The sequence below is a fragment of the Pecten maximus genome, chromosome 14 (assembly GCF_902652985.1).
Source record: "Pecten maximus chromosome 14, xPecMax1.1, whole genome shotgun sequence".
Classification (NCBI taxonomy): Eukaryota; Metazoa; Mollusca; class Bivalvia; order Pectinida; family Pectinidae; genus Pecten; species Pecten maximus.
The window spans coordinates 35,044,165-35,059,299 of record NC_047028.1 but is presented as its reverse complement, the minus strand read 5'-3'; the positions used below and the strand labels follow the sequence as shown (position 1 = coordinate 35,059,299).

The window sequence follows — 15,135 nt, the reverse complement described above, 5'->3', positions numbered from 1 at the left end:
CAAATGAATCACACTGCGCCATACAACTGTTTTGTACGTCAATGACTCGTCATTGATCCTTAAGGACTCAGTTGGTGATCAAAGGAGGGGGGAAATAGGTTGAAAGAAAAAAAATGTTAAAATATGATTGAGGAGGTGAAAGATTTTCATTATAACTATAAGAACATATGAGCATTCGATGACTTTTCCCATTTAATAAAAATCATTTCTCACAAGGTAAGACTTTTGTTTTACATCTACCTACGCGTGAATTTTGGCTCACCTGGCCTTGTGGTCAAGATATAAACACAAGCATGCTGTAAAATATATAGGTCCTGCGGTCTTTCCCCACCTCTAGGAATTTAGTTTATTGGTTTTATTTTCAAAACCTGTTGAAATCTTCCACCTCATAACCATATTAGCGTTACTGCCAATCAATATCTACCTACGCGTGAATTTTGGCTCACCTGGCCTTGTGGTCAAGATATAAACACAAGCATGCTGTAAAATATATAGGTCCTGCAGTCTTTCCCCACCTCTAGGAATTTAGTTTATTGGTTTTATTTTCAAAACCTGTTGAAATCTTCCACCTCATAACCATATTAGCGTTACTGCCAATCAAGAGATAAACAATATCTTGTTATGAAATAGGTCAGGACAAATATTTTATTGGCTATATAATTAAGTCGTTCAGAACTCTAACCAACAACCATATATATAACATTGATGGGCACCACAAGCTAAACACAATCCAGTTTCCTATCATATTTTTTAATCCAATGAAGACAATTGTATGTCTACCAATCCATATACAATACTCCTTGTGTGAAAGAAAATGTGTCTGTGTAGTGTAGTTAATTCACAGGTCATATTTTCAATATCTACGAGAATTGTTTATAAAAATGAATGACAAAATCCGAGGAATTCGAAATGGAAGATATTCCGGAAAGAAGAACTAAATGAAAAGCATGAAAAAAAAAAAAGTTTTCCTGTGATGCCTCTTTAATACACATGTATAACATCGAAGTGTGTGCTGTTGCTATTTGAATATTTTAACGAAGTTACCTAAGGGCTATACTAGAAATTAACATATCTATCCCACCCCAGGACTTCAGCTTTTCAATTGGGGTAACACATATAGAATTTATTTTAATAAGTTCCTTTTTATTTAATAGAAGTAAAAGGCAAGAGTAGGAAACCTTACCATTGACAGGAAGAGTAACTTATAATATTGACCATATTAAGTAACGTGGGGGTAACGTATATAGTACTTAATTGTTAATGCTGGATAGCAAAGTGTAAAAAAAAAAAAAAACAGTTAAACTAACGTTGGGGACCTTTGAATTTGTTACATTCTAGGTGTGTATCATAATGTGATAGCACAGGGACCTGTCCTAATGCATTTATACTGTAACAAAATGGCAAGTCCCTGTGATGACGCTGATGATAGGGTAGTTATTTATTAAATACTTTTAAAGTAGCACCACACAAATTTCACCTTTTTTCATTCGATTTGCAAATATTATTATTGCTGTGATATTTTCTATCTGTTTTTACCATAAAACTTTATTCGAATTCGGGCGCTAAGTCAATGCATTAGTGAACTGACAGTGTGTTGGAATAAACTTATGAATATCATTATTAAAATAGTAAGCATTTAATTCTGTGAAAATTAAGTGAAATTGAATGTGTGTGATTTCTGCATGCTACAAAAGCTATTATGCCTATTGTTGTTTGATGTTTGAATCTGTGGACGAAATACAAAACAAACAGTAGAGATGTATAATTACGATTTTTATTCTGGGACTTATCTATCAAGTGCCTACTATAACATTAGTGTCAACCCTTGGACCATGCTGTAGAAAATTCGGTATGTAACTGTTAAAGCCTTAAAATCATATGTCATATTTCATTATATATACTCTTACGTAATTTCTATATTTTGTTTACCCCTTCTACCTTACGACGAACGGTAATTGAAATTTGTCTATTAACTGTAAATGCTTTGCCTTTGAATGCTTGTTGACATAACTCCATTATCATCTTTCTCGATTATTCTAAAATAAGTTTACATTTATACAACAGGTAGACCGTCTACTAGTGCGGACGAGTTTATAGCATGTCCGATGTCCTTCTGTCAACACACCAGCTACAGGTGTGCCATTCGATGTCTAGGACAGGAATCTGGTGACAACTGTGGTAAGTTTATAACCATCTTTGTGCTATTTTCATGTAAGACAGTGTGTGTTCATCAGTCTTCAACTCAAAAAGGAATGCAGTTCATTGTTTAAATGTGTTATTATCTTGTTACAAAACTCACAAGTGTACAAGGAATCAACACTGTCAACATCTTGTTGGTATATATCATCATTGTGCTTCAGAGCTTTACTACTGTACAAGGGAACACCAATGTTTGTGTGCTATTTATATGTTACTGAACAATACAATTCACAGGGGATTGCCATGCTCCCAATCGTGCTAATATGTGTTATTTTTGTGTTACAGAACTATACAACTGTACATGGCACCACCACTGTCCATATCCTAGTCGTGGTGGTAAATACACTATTCCTATAGAGAAAGTTTGTGACGGTGTAGCCCAGTGTACCAATTCTGATGACGAGTCCTTCTGTGTCAAGCCATGCCCACAAAAATGCACGTGTACTGGTTTAATTATCAGCTTCACCTCTACTCCACTCAATACTTTACGTTCTCCTTTTAAGAAAATCTCCTTTTTCATTAAAAAGATCGATCCACCTTTAAAACTTTATGTCAACTTTTCAGACTTTTCATATCTTGCAATAAGAGGCATGAATGCAATACCAGATAATTTCACCAGAGGTTTATATAATATACAAAATTTTGTGTTAACGGAAAACAATATATCGTTTGTGGCTAGTGATATGTTCACTCACATGTCAGGTCTACGGTCATTAAGTTTATCATCTAATAGGATCACGCATTTAAATGGTAATATATTTAATGAACTGTCTGCTCTTAGGCGTCTATCTCTACATAAAAATCGGATGAAAATGCTTCAAGCTGATGTCTTTACCGGACGATCCACACTTACACATCTGAATCTAGGTCACAACCAGATACAAATCCTTCCAGCCGATCTCTTTTCGGCATTATCGACACTTACACATCTGTCTCTCGGTGAAAACAAAATAGAAATCCTTCCAGTCTTTATTGGACTATCTACACTGACGCGTCTGTATCTACATAACAATCAGATTAAAGTCCTTCCGACAGATATCTTTTCTAGGTTATCCAAACTTCGTTCATTAGATTTAGCATCTAATAGGATCAAGCATTTAAATGGTAATATATTTAATGAACTGACCGCTCTTACGTATCTGTCTCTAGGTAAAAATCGGATAGAAAACCTTCCAGCCAATGTGTTTACTGGACTATCTAAACTTACACATCTGTTTTTAAATAACAATCAGATAAACATTCTTCCGGATGATATCTTTACTGGACTATGTAAACTTTACCAGCTATCTCTAGAAAACAATCAGATACAAACTCTTCCAAATTATATCTTTACTGGACTATCTACACTTACATTTCTGTCTCTAGGTAACAATGAGATAAAAACTCTTCCAAATTATATCTTTACTGGACTATCTACACTAACACATCTGTCTCTAGGTAACAATCATATAGAGAGCCTTCCGACTGATGTCTTTATGGGACTACATGCACTTTACCAACTGTCTCTAAGTCACAATCAGATAGAAATCCTTCCAGATGATATTTTCAGTAGTTTATCTGTGCTTGGCATCATCTTTCTAAACAACAATGCCCTATCCATTGTACCTGTTGTACCTTCCTTTGTTAGATTGCTTGACATATCCTACAATAGCTTCGAGGTGTTACCTGCTGGAGCATTTTCCAATTGTAGTCAATTAAACCTTTTGAATATCATAGGTAACAAAATAGATATACAGGAACACATGTTTGAAGGATTAAATAATCTGTCTACTTTATTGACCGATACTCCATTCATGTGCTGTGTTAAGCCTCCGTCTGTGTCTGACTATAGATGTTTGAGAGATCCTGAAAAGTTGGCGGATTGTTGGCATGGAGATTTGTCATGCAAATCAGAAGGAGATGCGATATCTTCATGTTATACATTGATAGGTTCAGTTGCACTAAGAACATCTCTCTGGGTAATTGGAGTTTGTGCTTTAATTGGGAATTTTGCTGTTATGTTCTACCGACTATTCATAGACACAGATAATCTTACAATGAGTTATTCGTTCTTTGTACTGAATTTGAGTTTATCAGATTGTCTAATGGGCGTCTACATGATTGTGATAGGCATTGTAGACATCTATTATAACGGTGTCTACGCATGGAACAACCAAACATGGAGAAGAAGTACTCTATGTACCACAGCTGGAGTTCTATCCAGTATATCCAGTGAGATGTCGACGTTTCTTATTCTACTGGTGACGATAGATCGAGTCATTGTCATTATGTTCCCAATGTCCCGTCTTTCCAAACAGAACATCTCGTGGAAACAGGCATCTGTGGTCTCGGTGTGTCTGTGGCTTATTTCTACCACACTTGCAGTCATCCCAGTTATTTCCATGCAGTCCTACTTCAAGGGGGAATACTACTCTCAGTCAGGGGTATGTCTCGCCTTACCATTGACTGACATCGAACAACCAGGTGCTGAATATTCGTTTGCAGTGTTTGTTTGTCTCAACTGTCTCGTCTTTTTAGCTATAGCCATAGGGCAAATCGGCATGTTTAAAAGTTTGATTTCAAGCCCAGGGCGTCGTATGGCCTCGTCACAGTCTCGTCAACGGGATATATCTGTAGCAAGAACTCTCTTTATGGTGGTGGCGACCGACTTTTGCTGTTGGTTTCCGATCGGCGTAATGGGTATGTGAATTTTGTAGATATTTATTTTCTGTTGTTTGACATATTATATATAAATCGATGCTCTTGGCGACAGTTCGAAGAAAAAATGTATATTCAATGTGTGTATACACCCCTGAACCACGTAACATTAAATATATTGTATAACGGTACCGATATTCGACCAGTGTTTTACTTATCTAACACATGGTTTTATTCTGTAGCGTTCAAAATTCAGTCGAGCTTCGTCATCTGAAATCTGATACCTCAAACGCAATGCTTACTCAAAGTAAAAATGTAAAAATTCAGTTCGGACATAATATATATTAGTATTGATAACATATCTTTAATATACTCGGTTACCTCGAATACTCGGGACATCTCGTAATTGTATCATTACCCTACTGACTTTGAGATAACAAGGTTCGGATGTATAACTTACAAGTGTGGAACACTATATATGATTATATCGGGTACTTGTGAAAGATTAATTAAACTTGCCACATCCTGAAAGACATTAGTATTTTGGTACAGAAGATACTGTCACTCTACCTGTTGTTTTAAATTTCTGTAACCCTTCATACCACTATTGCAGGATATCCGCTATTATGTATGAAGTGATTTAGATTGAGTGCGTTCTCGTTGTGTAAAGATTTTTCTTCTTAGATAAAAAAAATGGATTTCTCTGTATTTCACTATTATTAAATGGTCGGTGGATGTAATGTCAACGTAATAGGTCTTACTGTTGTCAGCAATATATATAGGCATTTTTTATTTATACATTTTCAGGAGTGATTTCAAAATTTGGATACCAGATGCCGCAAGGCGTTTATGCGTGGGTTATGGTGTTTGTTTTGCCAATCAATGCTGCCATCAATCCATTCTTGTACACGGCCTCAGCTATATGGAGGAAGCGACAAAGAGTAAGTTGCCAGGTTTTTAACAACAAAATGTGATTTACTCTTACCAATGTGTCTGTCGACACGATCAACCAACCTGTATCTCGGTTACTCACGATCACCCAACCTTTATCTCGGTTACTCTAGTGGAAAAATTGGGAATATTTTCGATGTGACTATAATAAAAGATGGCAAAAATGAAATTGCTTTAATAATAAAATAAAAAGATAATAATAATAAAACGCTCATGATTTTCATAGACGTGGAAAGCACACTGTATTATTCCAATTTGGCTCAATTTATAAGTAAATGAATTGCGAGCAGATTTTTTCACTTTGTCATCATTAAAGTATCTCTTGTAGGATCAAATTAACTCGTTACTGAATTGGCTAATGACTTAACTGTTTGAGGTAAATCGTAGATTCCAAGACACTTCAAGACATCTTTTAAGTCAGTAGGCCATGTGGGAGATATCCCTAATTCGAAAAAATACATAACTAAATTAAAAAAAATTAAATTAAAACAGCTCTATGGTCTTTTTCACAAGATTTCTCCCTAACTGAAGTGGTAGCATATCTGATTTGAAATCGGCATATCAATAGTAACAATTTGTTTTTGTTGATATTATTAGGAACAACAGATTGCAATGACCACTTCAAAGAAAAACAACAGAAGGATCAACGCGAAATCGAGTTGAATATATTTTAACAGCCATGTCAACCGAGTATGTCTGAAGACTCGTCAATTCCTCTGTCTTTTGTTAGAGGCGTGGTAACTGTCTTTGCAAGAAGTGTAATACAACTTAGCGAAAGAAAACGCTGGAAAGAACGCTGATTACTGTTTTCTGTTGGTAGATTTGTGAAATAAAGCATGACATGAAAATGTCCTGATTGTGGTTGTTTATTGTTACAAATATGTAAGCATCTGATAAAGTTTTAAAGTAGCTAATATATAAAGCTGTGAGGAAGGCTTTGGGTTCTGTCCCCTAGCCGAGACATACCAGAGTCTTTAAAAATGGTAGTTGCTACTTCTGCTTAGCGCTCAGCATATAAGGAGTGAGACGACTGGTTTGCCCGTTCTCAGTATAATGTGACCGGGTGGAATGTCCTGCTGGGTGTCTTCGGCAGTATGTTTCAGTGAGGTAGCACTATAAATCGGAAAAAGTTCCGGCCTATCATAAGGAAACTTAGCACGAATATACCGTAGCCTCCGAAAACACACATACTCACCACACGCATGCATGTCGCACGCACGGGAGGCCGTCCTCAAATGACCTTAGCTGTTAATAGGACGTTAATAAAATAAACCAACCAACCAACAACTTTCAAAATATTAGTAAAATCTGCATGTGTAATAATATGAATATATTAGTACCTTACCTTACGTTTTCTGAGGAGCATTCATGGCAACAGTATTCCTTGGTGTTGATAAAGCATTGAACATGCAGTATTCGAATGACAACAAAACTCTATTGTATATTTTTGTCATCTATTTAGGTCACCTGAGATCGATGTCTCAAATGACATTTTTTAATCGTCTTATATTCGATTAGTAAGAATTGTAAAACTGGGACTGAGAATCGGGCAAAAACGGTCAAATCGACTGTTATTTTCTTCTGAACAACCAAATAAGTTAGAATCAATTACTCATCGTAGGTTTTAAGGTGCTTTATCAAAATTGTCAATTCCATCACCCGGGGTCTCAGTATGCTCCCGGAAGGGGGTAAACTATAATATAGTTTATATAATGGTAAAACATTTTTTAAATTTGATTTGTTGAAATGATATTGGAATTAGTTACAGTGATCAGTATGGTATGACATTTTGATGGCTTCCACATGTTAGCATGACTAACCTTCAAGAAGCTGATGGCTGACGCCAAAAAGGTCAAATTGACTGGAATACTTCAGAAATTGGGTTAAGGCCCATGGTCCTATTGTTTCGCATCTAATTACACAATTAATAAATTACAGCCTTACTTTGTTATATCAAACTCTGATATCACGAATGACCTACTTATCTCAAAGTACACATTCAGTGCAGACGGTAAAAAACATATATAATATACAATATTGCATCGAGTACTCGGGATATATAGAAGTTTTTCGTGTCACTTTGGAATTTTATATAACGAGCTTTTGCCGTATACCATGGTTAAGTTCTCATTGTAATAAATTCTCTCACAAACCATTTTCATCTCGCTGTGATTATTTTGATAAATGACTGCTTAAAATGGTTCTGAATTGTGTTGTATGTTTAACACTATACAATAAACCGTCTTTAGACTATATATAAACAACTTGTCATTTCGCAGGCGACGAAATAACCCCTTTTCTGTCAAATACACACTTTCTATACCGTATATTATAGATAGTGAGATATAATATAGATATTATATATAGCCATTTCAGTGGTGACGAAATAATCCCTGTTCTGTCGATAAAATATACATTGTTTAGACTATATATAAAACTTGTCATTTCACTGGTGGCAGAGTACACCTCTGCTCTGTTCATACAATACACACTTTCATGACGGTATATAAACCTATCATTCCAATGACGACAAACACCCTATTCTGTCTATAAAATAAACACTTTCTAGACTCTGTATAAACCTGGCCATTTCACTGATGACGATATACACCCCTGTTCTATTTATACAATACACATTTTCTATAGCAAATATATCATAGGTGGAGCATAGTGCAGAAACACATAATTTATGTAATTGTTAAAGTAATTGTTTCCTGACCAAGATTCTTTGCATGGGACAAAAAGATACAAAATACTCCTTACTACAAGATGATATATATTCTTTATCATTCACGAAAATTAAAAACATTTCATTTTCTAGATCATTCACGTCAAAACAGATCGGAAATGTAAACAAAATATCGTTTTTGGACCAATTTACTCATATCCGACTTTTCTTTTCTCACCAGAGTAATTTGAAGATCTCGAGTGCTTTCTACACTTTTAACAAAACTGCTTATATATGTTTTTAGCTCACCTGGTCCGAAGGACCAAGGTGAGCTTATGCCATACCGTTGCGTCCGTCCGTCCGTCCGTCCGTCCGTCCGTCCGTCGTCCGTCCGTCCGTCAACAATTGACTTCTTCTTCATAACCACACGTCAGAAGCATCCCTATGGGTAGGGGACTCAGAATTGTACAAATGATGGGACTGACCCCCTGGGGGCCTCTGGGGCGGGGCCAAAAGGGGTCATTTTTGCGCTGTTGATATAAACGACTTCTTCTCTGAAACCAAGCAATGGCTATCGCTCATATTTGCCTGGTAGCATCATTATGGGGTGGGGATTCAAAATTGTACAAATGATGGGGCTGACCCCCCAGGGGCCTGAGGGGTGGGGCCAAATGTGATCAATCTGGCTATATTGATATAAACGACTTCTTCTCTGAAACCAAGCAATGGCTATCGCTCATATTTACCTGGTGACATCATTATCGGGTGGGGATTCGAAATTGTACAAATGATGGGGCTGCATGACCCCCCAGGGGCCTGAGGGGTGGGGCCGAATGTGATCAATTTGGCTATATTGATATAAACGACTTCTCCTCTGAAACCGAGCAATGCCTGTCAGTCATATTTGCCTGGTAGCATCACTATGGGGTTGGGATTTAAAATTGTACAAATGATGGGACTGACCCCCCAGGGGCCTGAGGGGCGGGGCCAAATGTGGTCAATCGGGCTATATTCATATAATTGACTTCTTCTCTGGAACCAAGCAATGGATATCTCTCATATTTTACTGGTAGCATCACCTTGGGGTAGGAATTTGAAATTGTACAAATGACGGGGCTGACCCCCTGGGGTCTGAGGGGCGGGGCCAAAAGGGGTCAGTTTTACAGAATTGATATAAACGACTTCTGCTCTGAAACTAAGCAATGGATATCTCTCATATTTTACTGGTAGCATCCCTATGGAGTTGGGATTCAAAATTGTACAAATGGTGGGGCTGACCCCCCGGGGGCCTGAGGGGCGGGACCAAATGTGGTCAGTTGGGCTATATTGATATTAGCGACTTCTTCTCTGAAACCAAGCATTGGATATTGCTCATATTTGCCTGGTAGCATCACTATTGGGTGGGCATTCAAAATTGAACAAATGGTGAGGCTGACCCCCCGGGGGCCTGAGGGTTGGGGCCAAGAGGGGTCAATTTGGCGGAATTGATATGAACAACTTCTTCTCTGAAACTAAGCAAGATATATCGTTCATATTTGCCTGGTAGCACCCTTTTGGGTAGGGATTTAAAATTTTATAAAGGAAGGAACTGACCCCCACTCCCCCCTGGGGTGCAGAAGGCAGGGTCAAAAGGGGTCAATTGGTTTAAACAACTTCTTTTCTGAAACTAAGCAATGGATATCACTCACATTTGTGTGGTAGCATCCCTATGGGGTTGTGTCAAAAGTTAATTTTATTTCATGGATTAATGCATTTTTTGACATCAAATCCTCATGTACCCATATAAAATGCCTATTATATATTGACATAGCAATACCAGTGACAAATATACTTAATCATCATTCTTGTTTCATATCTCATGAAATCCAGGTGAGCGATACAGGCCCTCTGGGCCTCTTGTTTCTAATCGGAATAACACATATGATTTTAAGAAAAAAGAAAGAAAAAACTTATATTCTACAATATTTGTGCAATATTTAGATCAGTATGTATTGCTGCAGAACATATTTCTTGTAAAAAGGTCTGTTGAAGTTTTGGTTTATTTTGTTTAACGTCCTATTAAAGTCAGGGTTATTTAAGGACGTGCCTAGTTTTGGAGGTGGAGGAAAGCCGGAGTACCCGGAGAAAAACTACCGGCCTACGGTCAGTAACAGGCAAATGTCCCACGTGGGTTTTGAACTCGCAACCAAGAGGTGTAGGGCTAGTGATAAAATGTCGGGCACCTAAACAACTCGGCCATCGCGTATACCCAATCAATATTGTTAAATGCTGTAATGGTGTTTAAACACGTGCCAAGTGGCAGTAAAACAAATACTAATAAGCTACATAAAGCTACTTTTTTTGGGGGGGGGGGGGGGGGGGGGGGGGGGGGGTCCATAACGTATTATCCTATATCACATATCAAGCATCAAGCAATTGGTCCGTGTTCAATATTATCTCGTTTTTAATGCCATCGTGATATTTCTTTTAACGCCTTCAAAACATGTATATATCACAAATGATTCCCCTTCTGTTCATGTTGATACTCTGGCAATGGTTGACATTTTGTGAGGGATGCGATAACACAGATAATGTGCTTTTTCAATGGGACAGTTTCATTTCCAAATGGCAAAATGATTCTCGTGTTACCTTACATAGTTAGAAATATGAATCGCAAATTCCTGCTATGTCGATCCTGGCCAGATGGCTTAACAAAGAAATTTTATCGGACGGTAAAGTTAATATATTTGACTTTTAATGTTTGAATTTTTTAAGCAACAAATTTAATGAACTGAGCGTATCGGTTTTACTGGGATATTCCATGATTATGAGTCTTGAATACGTCTTTCTGTCGACATACTATTCATATATAACTGATGCGTATACTTTATCTTATAAACTGATCTTTTTCTAGGTTTAAATCTCTTGAAAAAAAAAAACTAAAATGTCATCGATTTTATGCTTTTCCATTTCTTGAGTATCCCGCCATATTGTCACGTCTTGGTGATTTTATTATAAACTATAACAAGTTCAGTTCATAATTGACGTGTATGTCAATTTCACCATAGATAGAAATGGCTTACATTTCAGTTTGGGTAAGTTTCTGCTTGTTCCTAGCAACGGAATGCATGTATAACCCGATCTTTGATAATGACGGCAATATCTATTCTGCGAAAGTGTTGAAATGTTTAAGCCTAAAAACAATGCTAACAAAAATTGGTCAACTAACTAAATGTTTCATTTGACACAGATTTTACTGAATAAAAAATCAATGTTTTTGGGAAAACGGCCAATTCCTATAGAAGCTCTCTCTCTCTCTCTCTAGGGTTGGATACAGAAGTGTATATTATGTTACAATTATAATATGCATACATTGATTTAACAATACTCCCTTTAGTTTTGACTTTTTTCCTCAAAGCCAATGACAAGTGTCACCCGGAATAGAATTAAGAATGTTCAAAAAAAAAAAAAAAAAAAAAATTTGGATATATTCGAATCATTCTAGTGAAAAAACTGACAAGTTGCTGCAAACTCTATACAATAAATACTTTCTAAATCTAAACAATATCTGAATATACATTATTGTCTGTATATAAAACTTGTCATTTCACTGGTGACCTTTTTTTTCTTTGTTACCAATACACACTTTACAAAATAAGACAGATTGTTTATCATTAATTTTCATAACTTTTTATTTTGCAGCTTATATCACTTTAAATCATACCTCAAATAAAACCAAAATATCATTTTTAAGCTAAATTTATCAAAGTTGATATTAAGTTTTCCCTTGTGCGCTAATTTGGCACATTCATTTTAATTTGATAAGGGAATAATGGACAACGTTCTTGGATTCTATCAACTGAAAATTAAAAAAATTGTTATCGCTATTTCTTGAGAACATACAGGGTATTATATTAGATAATGGACAAAGTTCTTGGATTCTATCAACTGAATTTGTTATCGCTATTTCTTGAGAACGTACAGGGTATTATATTTAACTTCATATATAGGTTTTCCTTTTGAGGCAGACCAAGAAAAGGAAATGGACGGAAAGCCTTCATCGCGTTTTAAAAGTTTATCACTAGCCCTCCACCTTTTGGTTAAGAGTTTGAAACCTGAGTGGGACAGTTGCCAGGTACTGACCATAGGTCGGTGGTTTTCCTCCGGGCACTCCGGCTTTCCTTCACCTTTAAAACCTGGCACGTCCTTGAATGACCTTGGCTGTTAATAGGACGTTAAACAAACCAAACCAAACCAAATACGTAATACAGTTCTGCGTACAATGTTCCTCTCTTCAAAATAACTATTTCACAATATAAAACTTACCAAAGTTACAAAACCTCATAAATATCACTAGGTCAATATTTCTCATTGATCAGAAATGAAAAAAAAAATCGTAGTTGCTACTATTAGGGCGGAATCACACAATTCGATGACGTCACCACGACCACTACTGTTCCATCATCGACACTCTTCTAAATCTCATCGCCAAACACTGCCAGGAATCTGAAAGAAAATGGTTAAATAAATAAATAACAGGTTGAACGTGATACTAACGTATATATGCACACTAGTTCCGCTCTCTTAAACAGAAAGTGTTTTATATTTCCAATTATTAATTTGAATTTGAATGAAATAGAAAATTGTTATGAGTTTGCGAGTAACAGATTACTAACATTCTTGATACGGGGTCTGAAGCGCTTCCATGATGTTCATTTGGCCTGACATGGAGCAGTTCCGCAGAAACGACAGAGGGAACGGCCTGTAGAAACAGATAGTGTGTTATAACACATGTTCAAAACATACAAAGGTGACAACAAGTAATCTATCATACAATTTCACACGCGGAATAGAGCTTACCGTTATTGTCCTGTAGAGACAGGAACCGCGCAAAGTGTTAACGAATATCAACATTACTTACGAGTTCTCCATGCTTGGAACATGGCAGGCACGGCTGTCCATCCGTCCTTGGCGCGGTTTTCAATCGATGGTGCATACACGTTCGTGTAAACTAACATCGGTGATATAATCCCACACAGAAGGGTACAGAATACCTCATTTCCGATTCTCTGAAACAAATAGATTTATAATCAACATCGAAAATCCTGCTTAGCTGGCCTGTGTTCCTGGAATTAGGAATTCTTAAAGCGTCCATAAGGAAATACGTCTATAAATTTCATACGAAACGCATAAGCGACATGACAAGCCATATAAACATCAATCTTTATCTTAATTTAATGCAATACTTACCCACATCAGGTCGACATGCGTTGGGCAAGCTTTCTCAACTTCTCTAGAGGTGAAATAATACAATATTCTTTTGGTGAATCCTGGCTCGGGCTCCACGCTACACAAATGACGTGACAAAGTTGGGGTGAAATGTTGCGACACAATTAAGAGCGCCATAAATGTATCTAGGTATCGTGATGTACATGTATATTATCAATGTAAAAACAAAAATCACAGAAAATGTCCAAACTTACCACTTAAGGTCCCGATAAGCAGCAGGGCCTTGCTGCATGGCGTTCAGAATTGCCACAAATATTAAGAAAATTCCGGACATAATCAAATTCCCTTATATCATGTTCATTATATTATGTTGATAGTATAAAGGTAGACAGTATATACGGAACTGCCCTTTGATCTCGTGCATGACTCCCATACATTGAGAGGTCGCTAGTTTGAGCGTTAGCGGGAGCAGGATTCTAGGCGGCCATCTTGTTTGTTGACAATTGAAGTTTGTTATCGCTATTTCTCAGAAAGTCCTGAATGGATCTTTCTCAAATATCATTTGTCGAATGCCCTTGGTATCTTATTATGCATATTGCATTTTGGGACCGGTCTGAAAACAACATGGTCAACAGACAGCCATTATCGCTTAATCTCAAATTTCATATTTAGGTTTCCCTTGTTTGAAAAGTACTAGAGGGTAGTTTCTCAACTTACACAGATTAGTAAGAGGAAGGGGAAAATAGAGACAAGATCAATCTGACATGGAACCTATAAAGATCATTCAATGTTGGGCGTCAAGATCCCTCTGGGATCTCTTCTTCATATTTCACTTAAGTTACAATATCCATGTATTCAGAATGTAGCGATAATTATTAGTTTTTTTTTTTTAATTTATATCACAAAATAAATATATATTTACGAGAGAAACCTTGTTAGGGAACAACCAACCAATTGAAAAAATATATTTTTGAAACAGCCCCTGTGTATAGAACGTTGAGCCAAGGATAAAATGTCAGGCAGCCACTGATTGGCCAGTATGTTATGAAGTGAGAAAATAGATATGTAGCCTGATCGGTAACTATCAATAAGAAATGTTGATATAAATTCTTAAGTCCGATTGGTTTTTTTCCCAAAAGTTCACGTAATAATAGTAAACAGGTAAACATTTAAGATTTTTGAGAATTTTTACTGCGAAATTCACCTATTTTCAAAATGGCTACCCTGGAGAAAATTTGAGCTGAAGGACCCAACTTTTTTTTTGATTAGGTGTTATATCAGACCCTAAACTTTTGTTATAAACCATAATCGTCATATTCAATTCAAGAACTTGAATGAAATAATCCAAAACGTTAACACTAAGGTCTATGGGAAAACAATTGGTTGGTTGGTCTCTACATATAGCTACCGCATATGACATTTTGTGCCATCTAGCGTCCCTGGAAACCAGATGATGGGACCGACTAGCACAT

General features: G+C 36.7%; 1 protein-coding gene across 1 annotated transcript; it reads left to right on the top strand.

The window, feature by feature from the left end:
- The first annotated feature begins 2,789 nt into the window (after window positions 1-2,789).
- Window positions 2,790-6,638, top strand: LOC117341878 (G-protein coupled receptor GRL101-like). Its single transcript, XM_033903739.1, has 3 exons — window positions 2,790-4,878; window positions 5,644-5,777; window positions 6,385-6,638. The coding sequence occupies exons 1-3, from the start codon at window positions 2,790-2,792 to the stop codon at window positions 6,448-6,450; spliced, it is 2,289 nt and encodes a 762-aa protein (XP_033759630.1). The 3' UTR covers window positions 6,451-6,638.
- Window positions 6,639-15,135: the final 8,497 nt, after the last annotated feature.